The following is a 25769-nucleotide window of genomic DNA, read 5'->3' on the forward strand; positions in this document are numbered from 1 at the left end:
ACATAAATAGAGCTCTAATTTATGTAATACTACATGATAGTAAAAAGAATTATATAGATTTGAGTAACTGGAACTCTTGTACACTACTGGTAGGAATATAAAATGCTACTATTTTGAAAATCAATCATTATATTTGAGACAAAGTAAAAAAGGCAACTTATAGAACATCTTATCTAGTGTGGTTCCATTTATGCTAAATTTAAAAATCTATAAACACTTAACCCTTGAAAAACATGGGTTTGAAGTGCATGAGTACCCTTACATGAAGATTTTTTACAATAAATGCAGTGTGATACTGTGTATGTATTTTCCCTTCCTTATGACTTTCTTAATAGCATTCTTTCTCTAGTTTACTTTGTTGTAAGACTATAATACATATAACATACAAAACATGTGTTAATCATTTTATGTTATTGATAAGGCTTCCAGTCAATAGGAGGCTATCAGAAGTTAAGTTTTGGGGGAGTCAAAAATTATACATGGATATTCAACTATGCGGGGTTTGGCATACCATCCGAGCCCCCATGTTCTTTAAGGATCAAATGTACTTCTATAGTGACATATACATGAATATAAATACTTAGGAAAAAACCCTGGAAGGTAACACACCAAAGTAAAACAAATTTCAAGAACTGTTATTATACAGACCAGATTTTCTGATTATATTAAGTTTAAAAAGTTACAAAAAAGATAATTATCAATGTAAAACTTAGAACTATAAAACTGCTAGAGAAAACAAGGGGGAAAATCTTTGTGATCTTCTGTTAGGTAAAGATCTTTAGTAGGACATCCAAAGTATGATTCATAAAAAAAAAACTGATAAATTAGACTTCATCAAAGTAAAAAATTTGTGTTCTTCAAAAGACATGGTTAAGAGAATGAAAGATAAACCACAGACTAGGAGAAAGTATTTGGAAACCTGTTAAGGACATGTAATCCAGAATACACAAAGAACTCTCAAAATTGAATAAGAAAGCAAACAATTTAAAAAAATGGGCATAAGATTTCAACAGATGAAAGATGATATATGCATGGCAAATAAACACATGAAGGATACTCAACATTAGTCATTAGAGAAATGGAAACTAAAACTACCATGAGGAACCAGTACACATCTACGAGAATGCCTGACATTAAACAGACTGACCACACCAAGTATTGGCAGGGTTGTAGAGCAAGTAGCACTTTTGTATACTGCTGGAAGGAATACAAAATGGTACAACTACTTTGGAAATCAAGTGGGCAGTTTTTACACAAGAGAAATGAAAGCCTATGTTCTCATGAACACTTGTACAGAAATGTTCATAACAGGGGCACCTGGGTAGCTTGGTCGGTTAAGCGTCTGACTTCAGCTCAGGTCATGATCTCGTTGTTTGTGAGTTCAAGCCCCACATCAGGTTCTGTGCTGGCTGTGTGGAGCCTGGAACCTACTTCAGATTCTGTCTCCCTCTCTCTCTGCCCCTCCCCTGCTTGAGCTCTGTCTCTCTCGCTTTCAAAAATAAACATTTAAAAAAATGTTCGTAACATGTTTAGTTGTAATAGGCAAAAAAAAAAAAAAAAAAAAAAAAAAAAGGGGGAAACAGCTTAAATGTCTATCCATTTAGGATAAAAGTATTTATCCATTCAGGCTAAAGAAAATTTGCAATACAATGGATACACTTTTATAAAAAATGAACGAAGTACCGATACATATAAAACATGGATGAGTCTGAAAATAATGATGCTGAATGAAAGAAGCCAGATAAGAAAGGGTATATATACTGTATGATTTCTTTCATAGAAAATTCTACAAACTGCAAATCAATCTAAATGATAGGAAGATAACCATTGGCTGCGTGGAAGTGATATGGCTAGAGCTCTACCTAGAAGATAATAGATAGCTGAATTGTTGTATTAGAAAAGAAGAAAGGCTAAGAAATCAATAAGCTAAGATCCATCCTAAGAACTTACAAAAAGAATACCAAAATAAGGGCCAAAAAGCAGAAGAAAATAATAAAAACAGAAACTAATCAGAGATAAAATAGCTCTCTGGTGAAACCAATCAAAGGGAAAATAAGAGATACACAAATAATACTAGGAATAAAAGAGGGCTGTAACTAGAGTTGCCTCAAATGTTAAAATATAAAACAAATATATTCTGAACAGAATGCCAATAAACTTGAAAATTTGACAAAACAAATTCTTAGAAAAAGGTGTAACTTATTAAAACTGAGTGAAGTACAAATAAAAAATTTGAATAGTCCTTTAGCCATTAAAGAACCTGAAACAATAGTTAAAAATCTTTCCATGCCCTAGTAGTTTTACTGGTGCATTCTGTAAGCATTCAAGAACCAAAAAATTTCCAATTTTACATAAATTATTACAAAAAGTAGAAAAGGAAGGGACTTACTCCCAATTCTCTTTATGAGGCTATGCTAACCTTGATACCGAAACATAAAAAAAAATTTTTAACATTTATTTATTGTTCAGAGAGTGTGAGCAGGGGAGGGGCAGAGAGAGGGAGACACAGAATCCAAAGCAGGCTCCAGGCTCTGAACTATCAGCACAGCACCTGATGTGGGGCTCGAACCCGCGAACCGCAAGATCATGACCTGAGCCAAAGTCGGACACTTAACCAAATGAGCCACCCAGGTGCCCCCCAAAACATAAGAAAAATTAAAAGTCAATCCTACTCATGAACATGATAGACAATTCCTAAACAGTGTTAGCAAACTGAATCCAAAATGTGTGTGTGTGTGTGTGTGTGTGTGTGTGTGTGTGTGTGTGTAAATCATGTTTGAGATTAACCCCAGAATCAAGATGGGCTTAAAATTACAAATCAATCTAATTCACTACAGTAGCCAGTCAAGAGAGAAATCATATGATAATTAAGGTGCCAGAGGGGGAAAAAAAAAGGTGATAAAATCCAACATTTGCTGAGTATATAACAACTTTTCCTCCAACTGGGAACAGAAGAGAATGTCCTGGACTGATAAAGAGAAAATGTTCATACAAACATCATATCTAATTATTGTTGAAAGCATTCCTTTCAAGATGAGGAACAAGGCAATGCCACCTGTTCCTTCTATTCAACATTGTACTGGAGATCTAGCTAGGATTGTAAGGCAAGACAAAAACATAAGGATTAGAAAGAAAAAAAAAAATCCAAATGAACATATAGCGAAATTATTAGAAGAGAAAGGCTGCTCAATTAAAAAAATTATAAACTTGCATTTCTATATACCAGCAAAGTTGGAAAATAAAAAGTTTAATATACTTGTAAACAGCATCACAGAACATAAAGTATGTATTAGGAAGCAAATAAAAAAATGTTATATCTTTATGAAAAAAATAAAGAAAACAAGTAAATGGAAAGATCTGCCATGTTTATAGAAGAGAGTGATATGAAGTAAAGTTATAAGATCATATAGGGTAACAGCTTGATTTGATGCCACATATAAGCCCAAATTGTTGGAGAACACAGAAGCAGAAAAAGCTAGTCCTTGGAGAGAGGATATAAATTTGACTCTCAGAACAAAACAAAGAGGAGTGATCATGTGTCCCCAGAAGGAGTTTGAAAGAGATGTTACTGGACAGCTTCCTGGTTCCATACAGCCTGATCGTACATCCTGAGATTCAGTTCTGTGAATATCCTTCCAACAAATCTTTTTTCACTTAAGCAAGTTTGAGTGTCACTTGTACAAAGCATGCTCCCCCTCTTCCCTGCCTGGAATATACCCCACACCCAGATACTCACCAGGATCACTCTTACTTCATTCAGGTCTCCATTTAAATGTCACCTTCTAACCTTCTAAGAGTCTTCCCTGAATGTGCTTAGATATTGTCACTTTCTATCTCTTCCCTTTTCTTTATAGCACTTATCACTCTCTTGACATTTTACTTGTTTAGATGTTTGTTTCCTTCCCAACAGAATAGAAACTTCACGTGAGCAGAATGTTCATCTTGAAAATCAGAACAATGCCTAGTACACAGCACACTGTAAGCACCCCTTAACTACTTGTTGAATGGATAAATGAACGAGTATTTTTGGAGCGCCTATGAAGAATTTCAATTCCAAGTACTTTTCTTGACTTCCAATTAAATACAGCAAATACATTCCACATGCATTTATCATCTCTATTCCTTTACCAAATCTAAGTATGAATAAAGGATAAAAAAATGTACAGACCCACAAGGACAAAAAGGATAGTCAAGAAGAGGGCAGTGGATCACAAATACTAACAAACTTCAGGAAGACAGAAAACAGAAGAAGGAATGGAAACCAACTCAGTGAGTGGAGAACTTGGTGTGGTGCTGCCATTTCTTCTGTCTTTCTGTGCCTTTCACAGAACTTCCAACAGCGCTATGTAGAGACAGAGCATTCAGAGGTTCATGACCTCTGTGGTCCATAGGAACCACTATGAGGGGGACTCAGGAAAAGAACTTGCTATTTTCGGTGGAAAACCAGTGGCAGTTGCTAACTATGATGATTTTGTACTTTGGATCTGGATTTGCTACACCTTTTTATTTTTTTTTTTTTAACGTTTATTTATTCTTGAGAGAGAGAGAGAGAGACAGAGAGAGACAGAGCATGAGCCAGGGAGGGGCAGAGTGAGAGAGGGACACAGAATCGGAAGCAGACTCCAAGTTCTGAGCTGTCAGCATAGAGCCTGACACAGGGCTCGAACTTATGAGCTGTGAGATCATGACCTGAGCCTAAGTCAGATGCTTAACTGACTGAGCCACCCAGGTGCCCCACTGCTGCACCTTTAAAAAAAATTTTTTTTAAGTTTATTTATTTTGAAAGAGACAGAGACAGTGTGAACAGGAGAAGGGCAGAAACAGAGGGGGAGAGAGAGAGAATCCCAAGCAGACTCTGCACCATCAGCACAGAGCCTGACATGGGGCTCGAATTCAGGAAAACATGAGATCATGACCTGAGCTGAAACCGAGAATCAAACGTTTAACTGACTGAACCACCCAGGTGACCCTGCACCTTTTTTTTTTTTTTTTTAATAGTAAGATACCAACTGCTTAAGAAATAGATATGCTTTAATTAATCCATTACATAGATGTGAAAAGCAGCATTTTAATTAAGAGGTGCAATCTCTTTGAAAAACAGATCGAACTCCTGAATTCAAATTACTCGTTCTATTTGTAAATAAACCTAGGATATGGATCCTTAATGCCTCTTTTCTGAAACATGGGATGTAATAATTGTGCTTACTTTTTTATTTGGGAAATATTCCAGTATTAGTTTGTTTGGTTGAAATAGGTGTGTGGATTTAGCTTCTTTCCTGGTTTTATTTTTTTAACTTTTTTAAATGTTTATTTATTTCTGAAAGAGAAAGAGTGCACGAGCAGGGGAGGGGCAGAGAGAGAAAGAGAGAGAGAATCTCAAGTAGGCTGCCCACTGTCAGCACAGAGCCCAATGCATGGCTCAAATTCATGAACCGCGTGAGATCATGACCTGAGCCAAAATCAAGAGTCTGATACTTAACTGACGGAGCCACCCAAGCACTCCTGTTTCTTGGTTTTAAACTTTGAGATTTTAATTTTTGATTAATTTGATTTCGAAAATTTGATTAATTTCAAGGCCAACAGAAGGGCTAGAAACTAATTCCCACCTCAGAACCTTGTTAGTAATTTATGTTTATTTAAAAAAATGCAAACTTGACTTTGTTGTCCCACATGAAAAAGAGGAAGAAGTATATTTTTAGTCTTCTTCACTTGGAAGCAGTAAAATTGTTTTTCTTCATGAGTGATAAGTAATCATGAGGAAAACCAATACGGAGTGAAGTCCAAGAGCTTTTCTTTCCCTTCCAGACCTGTGATCTAAAACTAAAATATCTGCCTCAATAGATTTGCTATTGCCCAATACCAGTCTTGTTTAGACTGAATATGGAATATTTGGGATGAAATGCAACAGCACGTAAAACAGAATATAGAAATATTCCAAGTTCATTCTGGAACTTTAGTAGAAATGGACTAAAAGATGGTTCTGATTAGTAACTGTATCAGTGAAACAAATTTATATTATGGACAGTGAAATGCTACTAGCTACTTAAAAGGTAATGACTTAGTTCCTAGGGCTTTGTATTGGGGCAGGAAAAAGGTAGTTGCTGAATGTTTTAATCCTAGTTTGATCACTTTTGGAATTCCACTGGTGTTAGAAGAACGCTGCACGGCAGAGGCTATAAACTGGTGGTCTGTCTGAGCTCTAAGACTTTTGGGTGATTGGGGTGCTATAGTTTTTAAACCAATATTTAAAAACTAGAATAGCCAGAAGGAAGTCTCTATTTATGGATTCTTAAAAAATTGCTCTGGGTGGTTCTACATCCCTTCATGGAACAAAACAGCTGCCTAAATTAGTCTTCACCATAACACTAGATTTCCTATGTATCCCTAATGTTAAACTACTGATTTGCTAGAACCTTAAAAAACTTCTTTTCCTCTCAGTTTATGTGATAGGGTGTATCTTTACACTCTTCACCATGTAACGACTACTTAAATATGGATACAATTAAATCTTTATAACCTTGCCCAGCTTTAAAAAAAAGAAAAAAGGAAAGGAAAGGAAAGAAACCAACACAGAATGAACAAAGCTGAATTTCAGGGCCTACAAAAGGGCTAGAAACAAACTAATTCCCACCCCAGAACCCTGGAAAGGCTCAGTACTAGAAGCCTAGGTCCCACAAAAAGCTGGGCTGAGAAACAGGCTGAAAACCAGGGGACTAGTTGACTATCTGTGGTGCAGCCAGGAACTCACCACCATAACAAACCACCTCCTCACTCACTACAAAAAAAAAAAAAAAAAAAAAAAGAAGTGTAGTTTGTGGATAAGTTGAAACAAAGAGGTCTCAGCCCCAGAGACATCAAAAATATCTTCACGGGGCACCTGGGTGGCTCAGTTGGTTGGGAGTCCGACTTCAGCTCAGGTCGTGATCTCACACTCCATGAGTTCAAACACCGCGTTGGGCTCTGCACTGACAGCTCGGAGCCTGGAGCAAGCTTCAGATTCTGTGTCTCCCTCTATCTCTGCCCCTCCCCTGCTCATGCTCTATCTCTCTCTGTCTCAAAGATAAATAAAAACATTAAAAATTTAAAAAAAATTTAAAAAAAAAAAAAGAAAAGAAAAATATCTTCACGGCAAAGGAAGGAGTCCTGTCTTCCATTTTCAAAGAGGTAGATTAATAAGTGAAAGTATTGAAAGGTAAACTTCCAACTCCCTTTTCTTGTGCGATAGCTTTAAAACAACAAAAACAAAAGTATTGGCAACAAGGCATATACCCCTCAGACAGAAAACTGAAGAATTCTTGACAAGAAAAGTGAATGGCTTCAGAAAAGAAACCTACCGATAGTGACATCTGGGGTCCCCTCCAAACAAAATGTGTGGGTGTCTATCTAATCACTCCAAAGTAAAGTCAAACCAAACTAGTTGACAAGCCTTACTCATACACACTTTTGTTTTTGCTTTTAGTTGTAAGTGATTCATTCTTAAATGTGAACCAAAAATAAGGTTCACTAACCATTTGAAGAAAGCTTCCATATGAAAGGAACTAAAAGAAAAAGGAACTTGAATAAAACAGCAAATGTAAGAAGCAAAGGAAAATAAAAAGAGCAAAAAACCCTCCAAAAACAAAACCAAAACCAAAACCAAACAAAAAACCCTGCAATTAACGCCCTCACAGAAATAGGACAAGCTACTGCATCCATGAGACAATATAAAGTTGCCATACAGTTCCATCCAGTTCTCCCACTGCCGCTCTGGCGTCACAGCATTGCAAAGGCTCCGTCTGGCTCACCCAGGCCCTGGCACCAATCCCAAAGGAAGGCCAGCTCTGCTGAAGGGCTGGAGTCAGGGGAGCCCAGGAGATCCAGGAGACTGTCAGCTAAACCTGCAGTGGAAATGAAGCTGAAAGGGCAGGAATGCATAAATCTTCACACAACAAAGTGCACAAAGGGCAAGGGTGAGAAAAAGGGAAAATGGTTAACCAAGAAACTAAAGACAGTTTTCTACTAAACAGAGAAACTAAGAATGAAGAAAGTCTGGCCTCTGATGAAGCAGGAGAGAAAGAGGCCAAGTCTGATTAATATCAGATAACCAGTCCTATCAGGGGTCCCTGTCTCCCTTCTTATACAATCCAGAGGAATATTTTTATCAACTATTTTGTAAATGTAAGTGTTTTTAATAGCTCTGGAAATGTCGTTAGGAAAGGAATCCCCCACTTCATCCCATTTTTAAAGCATAAATGACTTTTTTAAGGTAAAATCATTTGCTTGATTTCTTGGTACAACCAGAAAACAGTGAGATTTATAAATGTACAATGCTTTGATTATTTTAAGTGTCTGCTTAACATTCCACAGATGGTAGTTTTTATATCCTTTATACAAAGCACATTAGATGGCAATTTGGAGTCACACTTGTACATTTACTATGCCTTGATCATTAAAAAAAAATTTTTTTTTTAATGTTTGTTTATTTTTGAGAGAGAGAGAGACAGAGTGCAAATGGGGGAGAGGCAGAGAGAGGGAAAACAGAATCTGAAGCAGGATCCAGGCTCTGAGCTGTCAGCACAGAGTCCCAACCCGGGACTCGAACTCAGACTGTGAGATCATGACCTGAGCTGGAGTTGGACGTTTAACCGACTAAGCCACCTAGCTGCCCCTACTATGCCTTGGCCATTTTAACTCTCTTCCCATGATGTTTTTAGTAGAATTGTTTTCTGTAGAATACTCCTTGATCTAGGCTCTCTTCCTGTCAGAACTGGTTGCACTATGAAACATCTTTGAGTAGTGCTGGTCCAGTTTTCCTAGTAACTTTATTACGGTGCTGTGAAAGACTGAAAATGTATGGAGTGGGTCTTATGATGTAATAACATCAACATTTGAAGATACTGGCAATTGATATTCTTTTAAGGAAAATTTACCTTCAAATTTTAAGCTTAGAAAATAATCACAACTACCTGGCTCTTCAGATATTCAGTACCAAGATTCAGATCTTAAGAACTGTGTACAAATTGAAATGTCTGAGTACTGATCCTCAAAACAAACACCATAATTTCAATTATGAAAGAACAAGTTGCTATAAAAGAGGGGAGAAGTTCCTAAAATTAAAAATAAGACAGCAAAAATGAAAAAAAGAGTTGAAGAAACAATACAACAGCAGCAGGAGCCGGGGTATTTACTATTTGCCACAACTGTACTACTTGCTCTGGGCCATGCTTTATATGCATTAACACATTTAAGTCTCCCAGTAATCCTCTCAAGTATAAACATTAACCCCATCTGACAAGTGGAAAAACTGGCATAGCAAGATTAAATGATATGCTCAAGCAACGGGTAAGGGCTGAAGACAGATCTAAAAAATTTTTTTTAACATTTATCCATTTCGGAGAGACTGAGCATGAGTGGGGGAACAGCAGAGAGAGAGGGAGACACAGAATCCGAAGCAGGCTCCAGGCTCTGAGCTGTCAGCATAGACCCCGACGTGGGACTCAAACCCACAAACTGTGAGATCATGACCTGAGCTGAAGGTGGACACTTAACCGACTGAGCCACCCAGGTGCCCCTGTGAAGACAGATCTAAATCAGGAAATATCCCTGAAAACAGACAAAGTAGACAGAGTTGGAAATAGGAGAAAAGATGAGTAAATGAAAAGGTTAGTTTAAGAGATCCAAATTCCAATTAATTAGTTCTGGAAAGAGACTAGAAAAATAACAAAGGACGGGGCGCCTGGGTGGCTCAGTTGGTTAAGCATCTGACTTCATTCAGCTCAGGTCATGATCTCATAGTTCATGAGTTCAAGCCCCGTGTTGGGCTCTATGCTGACAGCTCAGAGCCTGGAGCCTGCTTCGGATTCTGTGCCTCCCTCTCTCTCAGCCCCTCCCCTGCTCATTCTCTCTCTCACTCTCTCTCTCAAAAATAAATAAACATTTACAAAAAAAAACAACAAAGAACGAAAGAGAACTGGTATAAAATAATTTCCTAGACTGAAAGGACTTTCTGAGTACCAGTATAAACATATGAAAGAATAAGTACATTAAGAGGTAATGTGAAATTTCAGAATGACAGGGATGAAAAAAATCTTAACAGGGGTGGAGGGGAGTGTAAAATCAAGAGAGAATGAAAAAGAAAGAAATAGTGAGAGAGAAAAGGAGGGGGAAATAGAAGGTCACCAGTAAGGATCAAAAATACATATAGCCTTCTTAAAACCAACCCTGAAAGCTGGAAGACAATAAAGGGATGCCTCAAAATCTGAGGTAAAATTATTTTCTAAAAACTCTGATTTCTATTCCTAGTCAAACTATCCATCAAGCATGTGGGGGTAAATAAAGACATGTTTAGATATACAGTTGGCCCTTGAACAATGTAGGAGTTAGGGGTGTCAACTCCCCACACAGTTGGAAATCCACGTATAATTTTGACTTCCCTGAAACTTAACTACTAAAAGCCTACAGCTGACCCAAAACCACCCTGATAACATAAACAGTTGATTAGTACATACTTTGTATGCTATATGTGCAACAACAACAACAAAATCATAAGGCAGGGGGCACCCGGCTGGCTCAGTTCAAAGAGCATGTTACTTTTAATCTCAGGGTTATGAGTTTGATCCCCACACTGGGTGTAGAGATTACTTAAAATCTTAAAATAAAATAAAATAAAATAAAATAAAATAAAATAAAATAAAAATTTTTAAAGTAAAAAAAAATCACAAGGAAGAGAAAATACATTTACAGTACTGTGTTTACTAAAAAAAAAAAAAAAAAAAAAAAGAAAAAAAATGCACAGATAAGTAGAACTGAGCAGTTCAAATCCATGTTATTCAAGAGTCAATCGTGTAAGATGTAAAAAGAATTCATCTCTGATGCACCCTAGGAAGCTATTGGAGAATTTTTTCTCCCCCCCCCCTCTTTTTTTTAAAGGAAAAAACATGAATTAAAGGAAACAATCCAAAATAAGAGAGAAGTCAAGGACAACAGCTGTGTAGCAGGTTCAAAAAGCAATCAGTAAGGACTACAGCAAGAGGTCAGAGGGCTTTACAAGGAATGTTTTCATAAAAAAAAAAAAAAAAAAAAGGAAACTGAAAATTCCTCTGATGTAACTGTACAGAAAACAGGGTTTTAGAATTTATTGGAGATACTAAGAAAAGTATGTGTACCAGTGTCCTAATTGGGTAATAGAACATTAATTAATGCAAAGAGAATACAATTTAACGAGAAGATTAAGGGGGGAAGAAAGATGGGAATGTGAGGTGCCAAATGAAAACTAAAATTTCTTCATCCATAATGGTAAGTCAAAAATATCTAATACCAGAAATGAAAGCTGGAAACATTACTACTGATTTTGCAGAAATAAAATGGATTCTAAGTGAGTACTATGAATAAGTGCATGCCAACAAACTGGGCAACCCGAATGAAATGGGCAAATTTCTAGAGCCATACAAACCTATCAACAATGACTCATGAAGAAGAGAAAATCTGAATAGATCTATAATAAGAATGAAACATTAATCAACACCTCTCTCAAAAAAAAAAAAAAAAAAAAAAAAAAAAAAAAAAGGCCCTGGACCAGTCCAGGTGAATTCTAGCAAACATTTAAAGGAGAATTAATGACAATTCTTCTCAAATTCTTCCAAAAAAAATGAAGAGGAAGGAGGAACATTCCCAAATTTATTCTATGAGGTTAGCATTACCTGACATCTGAGTCAGACACACATTACTACAGCCCAGTATCCCTTATGAATATCAGTGCAAAATTCCTCAACAAAATACTAGCAAATTGGTATCAGCAGCTTGTTAAAAATATTATATACCATGACCAAATGGGATTTATTCCTGGAATGCAAGGATAGTTTGACACATAAAAATTAATCAGTTAAATATACCACATTAACAGAATGAAAGGGGGAAAAAAAAACCCAAGATCATTTCAATTAATAGAGAAAAATTATTTCCCAAAACTCAACACTCCATGATAAAAACATTTAGCAAAGCAGGAATAGAAAGAAACTAACTTGGGGCACCTGGGTTGCTCAGTTGGTTAAACATCCCCAACTCTTAATTCCGGCTCAGGTCATGATCTCATGGTTCTTGAGATCGAGCTCTGCACCAGGCTCTGCACTGACAATGAGGAGCCTGCTTGGGATTCTCTTTCCTTCTCTCTGCCCCTTCCCTGCTCATGTGCTCTCTCTCTCTCTCTCTCTCTCAAAATGAAGGAATAAACATTAAAAAAAAAAAAAAAGAAAACAACTATCTTGACATAATAAAGGTCATACATGAAAAAACCCACAACTAGTATCCTATTCTATGACGAAACACTGAAAACTTTTCCTCTAAGATCAGGAAGATAAGGATGCCCTCTTTTGCCACTTCTACTAAACACTGTATCGGAAATTCTGGCCAGAGCAGTTAGGCTAGAAAGATAAATACAAGATTACACACACACACACAGAAAACTGAATATCCCTCTCTCTCTCTCCCTCTCTCTCTCACAAACTCTCATAACTAATGAACAATTCATCAAAGTTGCAGGATACAAAAAGAACACATAATAATCAGTTGCATTTCTATACACTAAGAACAATGATAAAAGGAAATTAAGAAAACAATTCCAAAAATAACAAAATGCTTAAAAATAAAGTTACCCAAAGGAAGTAAAAGACTTCCTGAAAACTACAGAACAGAGCTGAAAGAAATTAAATACATAAATAAATGGGAGACATACTATGTTTATGTATTGGAAGATTTCAAATTTTTAAGATGCCAATATTACCCAAAGCCATCTAGATTCAATGTAATCCCTAGGGATTCAAATCCCAACAATGTTTTTTATAGAAATGGAAAAATACACCGTAACTTTTATATGGAATGTCAAGAGACCCAAATAGCTAAACCAATCTTGAAAAATTAGAACAATGTTCAATGTTTCACACTTCCTAATTTCAAAAGTTACTACAAAGCTACAGTAATCAAATCTGTGTAGTAGTGGGATAAAAACAAACATACAGACCAGTGGAACAGAACAGAGAGCTCAGAACCTTGAAGATACTATGCTACAACTAAGCCAGACACAAAAAGACAAGTTCTATAAAATTCCATTTACACAAAATAGAAAAAGTAGTCAAATTCATAGAATGGTGGCTGCCAGGGGCTGGGAAGAGGGGGAAGAAGGGGAGTTGCTGTTTAGTGGATACAGAGGTTTAGTTTTACAAAACAAAAAAGCTGTGGAGATCCACTGCACAACAATGTGAATAAACTTAACATTACTGTGTATATTTAAAAATGGTTAAGATGGTAAAAAAAAAGCACAGAAATAAATCCATGCATATATGTCAAATGATTTTCAAAAAGGATGCCGGATGCTAAGACCACTCAATGGGGCAAGGACAGTTTTTTCAACAAACTGTGCCAAGAAAACTGAATATCCACATGCAAAAGAATGAAGTTGGCCCCTTTTGTTATTCCATAGACAAATGGGTTACAAACCTAAACGTAAGAGCCAAAAACTATAAAACTCGTAGAAGAAAATATAGGAGAAAAGCATGACATTGGATTTGGCAATTATTTCATGGATATGACACTAAAAGCACAGGTAACAAAAGAAAAAAATGGATAAACTGAACTTTGTCAAAACTAAAAACCTTTTTGCATCAAAGGACACTACCAAGAGAGTGAAAACAGGGACGCTGGGGTGGCTCAGTTGGTTAAATGTCTGACCCTTGATTTCAGCTCAGGTCACAATCTAATGGCTGTGAGATTGAGCCCCGTGATGAGATCTGCCCTGTGTATGGAGCCTGCTTAAGATTCTCTCTCTGCCCCTCCCCTGGTAGGGTGCATGTCAAGCTCTCAAAAAATCAAACAAACAACAAAAAAAGGAAGATAATTCTTTTTTTTTTTTTTAAAGTAAGCTCCACACCCAAGGTGGGGCTTGAACTCACGACCCTAACATTAAGAGTTGCATGCTCTACTGACTCAGTCAGGCACCCCCCAAAAGGAAGAAAATTCTGATACATACCACAACATGGATGAGCCTTGAGAAGATTATGCTAAATGAAATAAGCCTATTAAAACTTACAGATATTATATGATTCCACTTATATGAGGTACCTAGAGTAGTCAAATTCATAGAGAATATGGTGGTTGCTGGGGGAAAGGGGAGGAGGGAATGGCAGTTAGTGTTTAAGGGGTATAGCTTCAGTTTGGGAAGATGAAAAAGTTCTGGAGATGGATGATGGTGATAGCTGCAGAATAATGTGAATGTGAATTTAGTGTCACAGAACTGGACACAAAAATGGTTATAATGGTAAATTTCATATTTTACTACAAAAAACCCCAAAAAACAAAAAACCCTCCTTCCTCAAAAAAGGACGATGTCTAACACTGAGTTAAAAAACAAAAACAAAAAAAAAAAAAAAAAACCAAAAAAAAAACCAGAGTAAGGATATTTTTAGAAATAAGGAGTTAAATAACAGAAAAAAATGAATTTAGAGAGGGAGACTTGGGGATAAGGAGGGGGTAGGGATGGTTCAGGAGCTTGCGGTTTCCTATTTCAAACCAAACACAGTACTGGTCAACTTTTAAATCTATGTATATGTACTACACTTTGACAAGAAAATTAAAACTTAACTGTCCAGTTTTTAAGAGGGCAGAATAACAGAATTTAATGTAATGAGTTGGTCTTTTCAGGACACTGGAAACCTGAAACCTGAGCAATGACTTTGCTTTTTCCCACTTGAGTATGTAGCTCTGCCAATACAGAGAGCTTTGTTCAAGAACTGGGAGAGCCCTATGTTTTTAAACATCCCCTTGCACGGATGTGCTGTTTTCTCCAATGGTGATGCAAGCCCTGATGATAAAAAGAGTAATGGGATCATAAGATTTTAGCTATTTTCTCAGTGGTGACAGGACCTTCCTATTCGAAGAGCATCTGATGATTGAGAGGCCCTTAGACAGCCCAGGGCCCAGGAAAAGGCCTTGCCAAGATCTGTGAAGCCACCTTACTTCCGCTGTGTAAACATACACTCAACTTACAGTTTGGGTGCATGAATGGTCTCTTTCTACCAGTAAGTAACTCAAAGTGCTTCAACAAGTTAACTCCTAAATTTCTCTGACTCAAAACATAGAGTTTAAAACTGTCTTTCTTTCATTTAGGCAATATGAAGAAACACTGAGTCTGTGTGTTTTATATTTCCAGCTATAGAGGGAAATCTTTAAAAAAAACTCATTTATTTCATATTTGAAAAGCAAAACTAATGCTACTATTAGATATGATTCAATCTCCCACTGCTATAGTTACAATTCTCTATCAAGTTTCATAGTCAACTCCACAGCACACAGATTTTGCAGGAGGTTGAATTTTGCCATGCTTCTGACACTGACCATGGGAAAAAAAAATCATAAATTTTGTTGAATTGTTTAAATAAGAGCATTACAATTAAAACTTGGAAAATGGGGGTATAAAGACAATTTTCCATAACCTAGAAAACTAAAAATACTATTAACATTTAAGGTATTTAAAAAAAAATTTTTTTTTAAACATTTATTCGTTTTTGAGAGACAGAGAGAGACAGAGCATGAGCGGGGAAGGGGCAGAGAGAGGGAGACACAAAATCCAAGGCAGGCTCCAGGCTCTGAGCCGTCAGCACAGAGCGACGTGGGGCTCGAACTCACAAACTGCAAGATCATGACCTGAGCTGAAGTCAGTCACTCAACCGACTGAGCCACCCAGGTGCCCCAACATTTAAGGTATTTTAAAAAATGAACTTAATGGATAGTGATTAAAGGCCTGGATTCTGATGTCACTCACATATGAGTTTGAAACCTGACAAAGAAATCCGTCTATTTCTCAGTTTCCTCTTATTTAAATTGGGGAAAATAATACTTTCCTGGTAGTGTTAATGGAAATATTAAATGAAATGATAAACTGAGCATAATACCTGGCACATGGTATTACATAGTACATGCTATATAGCTATAAACATTTAGTATAAATACTTTACAAACTGGAATCAAACTATATATACAATTTTTTTTAAAACATAGTTTACTATACATGTGAATCATGCTTTAGTATTTTGGAAAGTATGTAATTCTAATTAATAAGTGAAAACGATCACAAATTCCTTTATTTATTTATTTTTTTTTTAGCATTTATTTATTTTTGAGAGGAAGAGAGAGAGAGAGACAGAGCATGAGAAGGGGAGGGGCAGAAAGAGAGGGGGACACAGAATCTGAAGCAGGTTCCAGGCTCTGGGCTGTCAGCACAGAGGCCGATGTGGGGCTCGAAGTCTTGAGTCCTGAGATCATGACCTGAGCCGATGTCAGATGCTTAACTGACTGAGCCACCCAGGTGCCCTTTGGTTTTATCTTGCAAAATACTTCCTAATTTTGGCAGTGGCATCTGGTTGCTTATGTACTGTTTTTTAAAAACAGTTTTACTGAGATATAATTCACCTACCAAATAATCTACACAGGTGAAGTATACAATTAAGCGGTTTTTAGTATATTCGCAGATATATGCAACTATCACCACAGTCAATTTTAGAACATTTTATTACCTCAGAAAGAAACCTCTTTAGGTATCACCCCCATAACGCAGCCCTAACCAACCACAAGTCTACTTTCGATCTCTGTAGACTTCACGTTTCTGGACATATTAATGGAATAATGCAATATGTGGTCTTTTGTGACTGGCTTCTTCACTTAGTATGATGTTGTCAAGGGTCACTCATGTTGTTAGCATATGTCAGTATCTCATTCCTTTTTTATGGTTGACTAATATTCTACTATATGTATATACCACATTTTGTTAACCATTTGTCAGTTGGTGGACATTGGCTGTTTCTACCTTTTGGCTATTTTTAATAATGCTGCTATAGATGCTTGTGTACAAGTTTTTGTGTGGACATACGTTTTTGTTTCTTTTGGGTATATACTTGACCCTTGAACAACACAGGTTTGAACTACATGGTTCACTGATGCACAGATTTTTTTTCCCATAAATTCTTTGGGAAATTTTTTATAGATTTGTGACAATTTTAAAAAAACTCATACATGAGGCACCTGGGTGGCTCACTCAGTTGGTTAAGCATCTGACTCTTGATCTTGGCTCAGGTCATGACCTCACAGTTCAGGAGTTTGAGCCCTGCATCAGGGTTTGCACTGACAGTGCATAACCTGCTTGGGATTCTCTCTCTCTCCTCCCTCTCTGTCCCTTCCCTGCTCACACCCTCTCTCTCTTAAAAAATAAACTTGAAAAAAAAAACACAAAAACTTGCACATGAAATGCATAGCCTAGAAATACTGAGAAAAAGAAAAAGCTAGGTACTACTGTAAGAATATAGTATGTAACGCATACAACATAAAAAATATATTAATCAATTTTTCATGTTGTTGGTAAGGCTTCTGGCCAACAGTAGGCTATAGTTTAAATTCTGGGGAGTCAAAGTTATAAACAGATTTTTAGTTGTATGGTGGTTGGCACCCCAACCCCTGTTCAAGGGGTTCAACTATATACCTAGGAATGGAATTGCTGAGTTATATGGTAAGTGTGTTTAACTTTTTGAGGAACTGCCAGACTGTTTTCCAAAATGGCTACACCATTTTACATTCCCACCAGCAATATAGGAGGTTTCCAATTATTCCATATCCTCACCAACACTTGTTATCTGACTTATCCATTCTAGTGGATGCAAAATGTTATCTCTTTAGGGTTTTACTTAGAGTGGAAATTAGTGAAACAGAGAATACATAAACAATTGAGAAAAATCAATGAAACCAAAAGGTGATTCTTTGAAAAGATCAACAAATGAATCTTTAGCTAGACTGACCAAGAAAAAAATTAAAATTACTACAATCAGAAATGAAGAGAATTGCTACTGAACTTACAGAAATAAAAATGATTATAAAGGAATACTGTAAACAATTGTATGCTAACATATTAGATAACTTAGATGAAATGAACAAATTCTCAAAAAGACAAACTATTGAAATGGACTTGAGTAGAAATAGACCGTATGAATAGACCTATAATAAGTGAAAAAGACTGAACTAGTAACCAAAAAACTACCTGCAAAGAAAAGCCCAAGTCCAGACAGCTTCATTGCTGAGTTCTACCAGACATTTAAAAAAGAATCAAAACTAATTCTTCATAGACAATTCCAAAAGACACAGAAGTCACAGAGTCTGCACGTGGCAGGGTCAGGATTCAAATCTAGCCATCTGACTCTAGAGTCTACAGTCTTGACAACTATATTAAACTGTCTCTCTGAATAACTGAGTAAATTTGAGATTATAAGCCATCAAGTTGTTACTTTGTATTCTCCAACTTTCGTAGTTAACCTTGGTATTTGTGACTTATCTGGTCTATAGAGAAAAAGGTGATCTACGGACTTGACAGAATCATTTACATGACTGACAATGTTGCTGTATTGCATTTACGGAGCAAAAGCATGGCACCTACTAAAGCTCTTTATACGTTTTTATTTCAGTGACTTCTCACAACAATCCCATGAGATAGACAGGTTATTATTATTCCCATTTTCTATTTGAGGAAACTGAGGAACAAGGCAGTCACCCAGAGACCAAATGGAAAGGCCTGAATTTAAATCCCAGTCTGTCTGGTCCCTGCAGATCCTCTTTCCTACTATGGAAAGCCTGTCCTTTCCTATGTACTCCTCTAGCATGGCCTGTCTCATGCCTGACCCCCATGACACAGGGCCCTTGTAAGTAGACAACCCCCGCTTATTTATTCACCTGTGTGCCCTCTCGGGCCCACAGGCAGAGAAGGGGTGTGCTCCCTCATTGTCTACTGATCGTATAAACAACTATCCAAAAGTGACTGTTAATAACTCAATTTAGATACTTCACTCCCACTCAATTACTACTTAGTACTGAAATGATGGAACTGTAGGCTCTCTTACTGTTTTAGAACATCTAATATTATAGATAGTTATTATATGTAGTTTAAAGTTATTAAGCTCAAAATTTCAAAGAACAAAATACACATACTTATCCACTAAACTAACTGCAAAGAAATCTAGGGAATATTTTAAATAAGATTGCTTTTGTGCTCCAAAGGAAGAATGCCTTCTATTATTTTGGAAGTGTCCTAAAAATGCACTTTTTTTGCCATGGGAAATAATAGTTGCACTAATATATGAAATTCCATTTCCTTAAGGAAATAAGGTATCTGACAGAAAATTTTAGCTAGCAAAGTTTTTGATCACATACACTATTAGTTACTATAGATTACTACTGTAAATTCCTATACTAATCTCTTCCCCTGAAGAATTAATGATTCTCCTAGTAATCCATACATCAGTCTCCAAAACAGCTGGAAACTGTATCAAATGCAAAATAACCCTAACTATTTGAAAAACCAATATAATGATTTCCAGGCTAATTATTCCTACTATAAACTAAAGCAACAAATAAACACAGGCATTTTAAACCTAATACTTCCACAGCTCTAATAACCCTTTCAAAAATATAATATTAAAAAATTTATGAAATCTATCTGTTTTCATCTTCAGTGAATATTAATCATTATTTACTGGGGGAATATGGCCCTTAAAGTTAATGGTTGATCCAAAATTTAGAAAATCTGCTCACCATTTTTATTGGTTTAAACTGGAATGTGTGTACTTACTTTTTATCTTTTTAAATTCTTTTTTTAAATGCTCATTGTTTGGTAAATTTGTATTTTTGCCTTAGAGATATGAATATTGGTTCAAAAGTACAAATCTGAATCCTTCTAATAGTTCCTGGTTACAGTATGATGCATGATTTACTGAAGGAACTCTGGAAGAAGTGAAATAGAACTAGATCAGTGTAGCCTTGGCCAATCGCTTCTGTCCTTGAGCCTTGGTTTCCTCACCTATGAAATGGGAATAATGATCATACCAACTTTAAACAGTTGTTGCATGGACTAAAGCCCTTGCATAGGCCTGGTCCAGAGTGAAAAGATTTGGCCCAACTTTTCTCCTTTACACCTCAAGTTGCCCGAACATACCAGCTATTTCATGTCACTGTCCTGACGTGATACAGGTTTCTGACTTAGGATGCCCTCCCCAGTATCAGCTGCAGAGTTCTTCATCCCACTTCTTTGGGTCTGATAAATGTTTACATGTTATTCAACACCCCCTCCAGGATCACCTTCCTCACATGGAGTTACACTTCTCACCCTGATTTTCAATTACTCCTTCACTAGGCTCTGAGACCGCTATAGGAGGACCAATGGCTCATTTACCTCCAGATTTCTCAGCACTTCCCCAAATCCCTAGCACATGGTAGTTGGTCAATAATGACTGCAAATTGCACTGAACTGGGCTTTCTACCATATCACAGTATTAACAAAGTATCAAGTATGCAAGAAACTAAGACAGAGGCTTGGAGTTAAAACTACAATCACAAGTTTGATTAACTACTGGATTCTTTTCGTTTCTGGTTTAAGGTAAGCTTTTTTTTTTTTTTTTTTTTTTTTTTTTAAGTGTATTCATTTATTTTGAGAGAGAAAGAGAGAGACAGCACAAGCAGGGGAAGGGCAGAGAGAGAGAATCCCAAGCAGGCTCTGCACTGACAGTGCAGAGCCTGACACAGGGCTTGAATTCACAAACCGCGAGATCATGATCTAAGCCACAATCAAGAGATGGACACTTAACTGAGTCACCCAGGCACCCCTTAAGGTAAACTTTTTAAAAGTCACCTTATTGTATGCAGCTAGGCCACCCTCCTCATGTAAAGAAATGTTAGGAGTAAATGTTCTTGTCGTCTTTTTTTTCTTCCATGGCAGCATCCTGCTTTGGATTTGGACTTCATGCTGACTTCATTGGGACGGTTTTCAAACAACAGAGGACACGGATGTACTTTTCCTTTCAAAAGCAAGGGTGCCAGCTATTGTGCTAGCCCCTGTCACTCACCTCAGCCACCTGCTGGGTCCCCACTCTGTGCTGAACCAGCCCCTCCATATTTGTAGCCATGGTGAAGCAAGATCATTAGAGAACCTGTTTGGAAAGATGCAGCAACTTCTATCAGGTGGGGAGAAACCAGGCTACTTGAAAAATATCAGAAATCAAAACTCATCTTTGGTAGTGTCTTGTGCAGATTCTACCCTCTTTAGAAGACACAGTTACTAGGCTAAGCATATCTGGATATGCTGCACCAGCTTCTTCAATTACAGGTACCAAAATCAATTAGCAGAAACATTTCAATTTGGAAACAAGACTTCCCCTGGAATTATCAAGACCCTTGGGTTGTAACAGCTTGGTTCACCTCTCAGGGAGGTGGGAATCACACCTTTTTGGATAGCTCCCAGTCACATTATGCTGAAAAAGAAGGTGGCTATCTGAGAAAGGTGTGAGATCAACCTTAGATACAGAGCACTAGATTGCTATCATCAACTATACTTCTGTTACCAGCGGCAATGTGAGGAGCAAAACCCTGCCCAGGTGCTAACACACCTCACAGGTTGAAAGGCAAACACCAGCACTAGCAAAGAAGTAAGGAGACTACATTACTAAAGGGGGCTAATAACATGGTACCCATAAATACATCAATTTATGTTTTAAAGTCCTCATTAAATTAGAAAATGAGATATTTCAGCTTTTTATTAATAGAAAAAATAGTGCCCTCATTTGTAAAAATTGAGGAAAAGCATCTATAGACCAAAAAGTGTGCTGGTCTCCTGGGTCAGGATCACTTGAATGCAAAGCACTATTAACGAAACAGCCCCCACCCCCTCCCCCCGCCTGGTGTCTTTAGGTCTTTAGGTCTAAAGACACAGCTCCCCTAAATAGTCCCTAAACCCCATTCCAATAAGTCTTCCACAAGAATTCAGGATAAAGAGATCCACTTTGGATCTAATTCCTGGACAAATCAGAAAGACTTTATTATTGAATGCACAGGTCTCATGGTGAATAGGAGAAAAAAAGCTCTTGTGTAATTTTTATATAATTTATTTCCAGCAATACATATAAAAACTATATAGAACCACATGAAGTGTGTTATATACACAAATGCATACACAGTCCATTTGCTTGGCCCTCCCTCAATCATAAACTGGACAATGCAATTTTATAAAACACTTTCCAGTAGTTCTTAACTAAAGTATTTCAAGCACTGATCTCTTTGAAACTTTTTTACTCTCTGGTAACTTTCCATATTATTCTATCTACTATTAAATACCCACATCTATTATCATTAATTCTTTCAGATTATTTTATTGCCAAAATGGCAATGAGAAAGAAATGGAGGCATGAAACTGTGACTGACAAACATAAAAGAACTGGCCCCTGCCTCCAAAGAGTCAAAATCCTGTGAGAGCACATACTGTACCACCTGCTACAATGATACCAGGTCACCAGTGTCAGTGATTCAGAAGAACACTCTGGTCTTTTTTCCCAGTTATTGTTTGGTTCCAACTAACAGGAAAGGAAGAAAAATGCATCACTTCACGGGTACCAGAAAATCTACTGACTATTATTAAAAACACAATTATTGGGGCACCTGGGTGGCTCAAGAGGTTTAAGCTTTTGACTTCTGCTCAGGTCATGATCTCAGGTTCCTAAGTTGAGCCCTTCATCAGGCTGTTTCCTGTCAGTGTAGATCCTAGAGCCTGCTTTTAGATCCTCTGTCCCCCTCCTCTCTCTTTGCCCCTGCCCTGCTTGCGGGCTCTCTCTCCTTCTCAAAAACAAAAACAAAAACAAAAACAAAACCCCACAATTATTGCATGTGAAAAGTCTAGAGTTCTAATCTTTCTTCTCAAAACAGTAAATAAGAACTCTCTAAGGAATCAAATGGATAAATAACCAATAGGTATTTTATATTAAGAAATAAAATCCAAACATGCAGATGTAACTATTAATTTAATCACTTTTGGGATTGTTAGAATTTCTGTTGCTGTTATTGATGCAGTTTGATACAAGAAATATATGAATTTGAATATTACAGAAATATTGTTAGGGAAATATTATTGAGCAGTATAGAAATAAAAAATACTAGAAAGGTGTAACTTTCTATTGGGTTTCCCTAAAAGAGGTAGCTTGATCCTTTAAGTTTTGAGCTGAAGTAGATTTTATAGATGACTGCCTGATGGAGACTTTGTAACTCAGAAAACTTTCTGTAATGACTCAACTTTAACATTAAATTTGCAGGACCAATTAGTCTCAGATAAGGCTGGGGGAGAGGGAGCTGTCCCAAGATACTGCTAATGACCAGTGATTATAGATATTAGGTCATAGAGAAGTAGTAGTTAACCTGTTTAGCTTAGAAAAAGTAAATATTCTGGATATTCTAAATATTAAACTAAACATCTCCTACCCTGTGGCATGTTTGTTTACTTTCTTTATGCTGTCTTTTGATGAATGCAAGTTTCTAAATTTAATAAGGTTTATCAATATTTATTTTACAGGTTGTACTTTTATGTTTTATTTATGAAAATCCTGTTCTACCCTAGGGTCATAAGTATAACTTTATGTATTTCTTATAAATGTTTAGGAGTTTTGTCTCTGTCCCTCACATATAAGTCCTCAATCTACATGAAATGGATTCTTGAGCTTGGTGAGAAGGATCCAATTAATTTTCTTCCTGTGCGGATAGTCAATTTTCCAGCACCATTTTTGAACAATCTTTTTCCCTACTAATCTGTAATGCCACCTCTGCCATATCTCAGGCTACCCTATACATGTGGCTATAATTCTAAGTTCTCCATTCTGTTCCACTACTGTTCTACTATCTTTCTCCACATGCCACTACCATTATCTTATTACTGCAGCTTTCTGAGAAGTCTTGCTCTCTGTTAGGGCAAGTGTCCCCGATATTGCCGTCTTCTCCCACACATCAACTTCCTAGATCATCTCAAGCACTCAAAACCAGAGCAGCAACCTTTCTTTACACATTTGGAATTCTTACAATTCTTGATCTCACTGTTGGTTTTCTTCCTCCAAAACAATGTCAGGCATCATCAAACAGCAGCTTTCCAAGCTGCTTAAAAATGAACAAGGACGAAAGTGCACCTTCTGGAAAAACAAGCAGAGACAAAGAGTGGGAGAGAGAAAATGAAAGAGAAACTATGAAAAGCAAGGGCTTTCTTTAAAAAAAAATTTTTTTTTTAACGTTTATTTATTTTTGAGACAGAGAGAGAGCATGAATGGGGGAGGGTCAGAGAGAGGGAGACACAGAATCTGAAACAGGCTCCAGGCTCTGAGCTGTCAGCACAGAGCCCGACGCGGGGCTCGAACTCACGGACCACAAGATCATGACCTGAGCCGAAGTCGGCCGCTTAACCGACTGAGCCACCCAGGTGCCCCGCAAGGGCTTTCAATAAAAATTTAAATTCACTAAGAACAGGTAAGTGAAAAGGTTATTTCAGAAAAATATTTTCCATTTCATCATTTTTGAAAATATGTTGTAACAAACCATAGCCTATCCTCACATATAAGTAAGAAAGATACAGAGGCTTCTTTCTCCAGGATATCACAATGTTAAGAAGTAAAACAAAATCCTCAGGCAATGTCAAGAAGTGAGAGAAAACATTAAATCAGGTGTACCCCAGATAATATCAGGGGGTAAGACTCTCACCTGAGAGCTTTTCTCACAGCTACCTCAGCCATAGGCAGTCCTAGAGACAGAAAGATCACAGTGAGAAGGAAGGGTAGAGAGTTTTGGAAAGGGTACTGGGCAAGGGTCATCAATTAGGGGTGTCTCCCTAGAATGAGAAGCTCCAGGAAAACAGTCAGTTGTGTCTACATGTAGTTTAAAAAACCATACTCACTAGCACAATATAAATTTGCATTTGATCTGGAAAAAAAAAGAACAATTTATTGTTTTGATACCACATATCAAAGTATCAACAACCTTCTTGGCTGGTGCAGCGCACAGTAAACGTGGTAATACTCATAGTAAGTAACACTTATTGAGTGGTTACTATACTCCAGGCACTGCAATAACCACTGCGGACAAAACATTAAAGTAGCTCTTTGTACAGGAACCTGAGGTCTACAAAGGGTGGAGCCCAACCCGCTCAAGTCCCTAACCCTTGAAGATTGCCCACATGCACAATAATGCTTCTGAAAAAAGAATCTGATTAGTTGCCAAAAGAGCTATAAGAGCAAGTATCTCTAGTAAAAAAAAAAAAGCTGCTACAGTAAATTTTTCTATGTTGGTTTTAAATTAATCAAATGCAAGACCATCAACCTTTGAAAGCAACTGCTCTGAACTGGCAATGGAATAATTGCTGAAGATTAATAATAAGAACAATAAGAAGAATAAGAAGAAAAAGAGGAAGAGGAGGAGGAGGAGCAGTCCTTGCCCCCGAAGAACTTAAGCAGGAAACTGTAAGAGCTCTGCAATTTAAATGCTACAATGGATGTCCAAAGGAAAAAGCATCTCCCTCTGCCTATGGGAGCCAATGACAGTTTTAAAGGAGAAGGAGCTAGTTAAACTGGGTCTTGAGTGAAGAATGGAAATTTAGCAAGGAAAGAATGGGGTGACAGGGGGAGAGTTCTAAGCAGAAGGGACGGCTCATACAAACTGGCAGGTATGAAGGAGAATGGCATATTCAAGGAACAGCAGGCAATCTGGTGGGAAACTGCTGGAGAGATCAGGGGAGGCGAAAGGCTGACACTGCAGACGACAGAGAACTACCAGAGGTTTGTCAGAGAAATGAAGTGATCACATCTGGATTTTCGAAAGAACAAAAACAAACAAAAAAAACAACCGAAAAACCTTTGAGCAACAGTGTGGAGAGATGATGGAAAAGGAGAGGCTGTACATGGAAGGGAAGTTAG

The 25769-nt window shown here is 37.2% G+C and overlaps 1 protein-coding gene and 1 pseudogene across 7 annotated transcripts in view; one reads left to right on the forward strand and one right to left on the reverse strand.

The window, feature by feature from the left end:
* NR2C2 (nuclear receptor subfamily 2 group C member 2) overlaps positions 1 to 25769 on the reverse strand; it is a 99326-nt gene that overhangs the window by 64663 nt on the left and 8894 nt on the right. For 3 of the 7 annotated variants that reach the window (XR_006195540.1, XM_042911466.1, XM_042911434.1), the window contains exon 2: positions 20904 to 20987. The exons of 1 other annotated variant lie outside the window; for it this stretch is intronic. Coding sequence is in view for 5 of the 6 variants with exons in the window: in XM_042911466.1 (XP_042767400.1) it covers positions 20904 to 20963 (60 nt within the window). In the remaining variant the exon portion in view is untranslated. Of the gene's footprint in view, positions 1 to 20903; positions 20988 to 22320; positions 22404 to 23892; positions 24000 to 24561; positions 24580 to 25769 lie in introns of those variants that run through there. 3 more of the 7 variants (XM_042911457.1, XM_042911446.1, XM_042911437.1) reach the window with 3 other exon arrangements.
* On the forward strand, positions 7095 to 8159 carry LOC122204189 (annotated as a pseudogene).

Source organism: Panthera leo, chromosome A2 (genome assembly GCF_018350215.1).
Source record: "Panthera leo isolate Ple1 chromosome A2, P.leo_Ple1_pat1.1, whole genome shotgun sequence".
NCBI lineage: Eukaryota > Metazoa > Chordata > Mammalia > Carnivora > Felidae > Panthera > Panthera leo.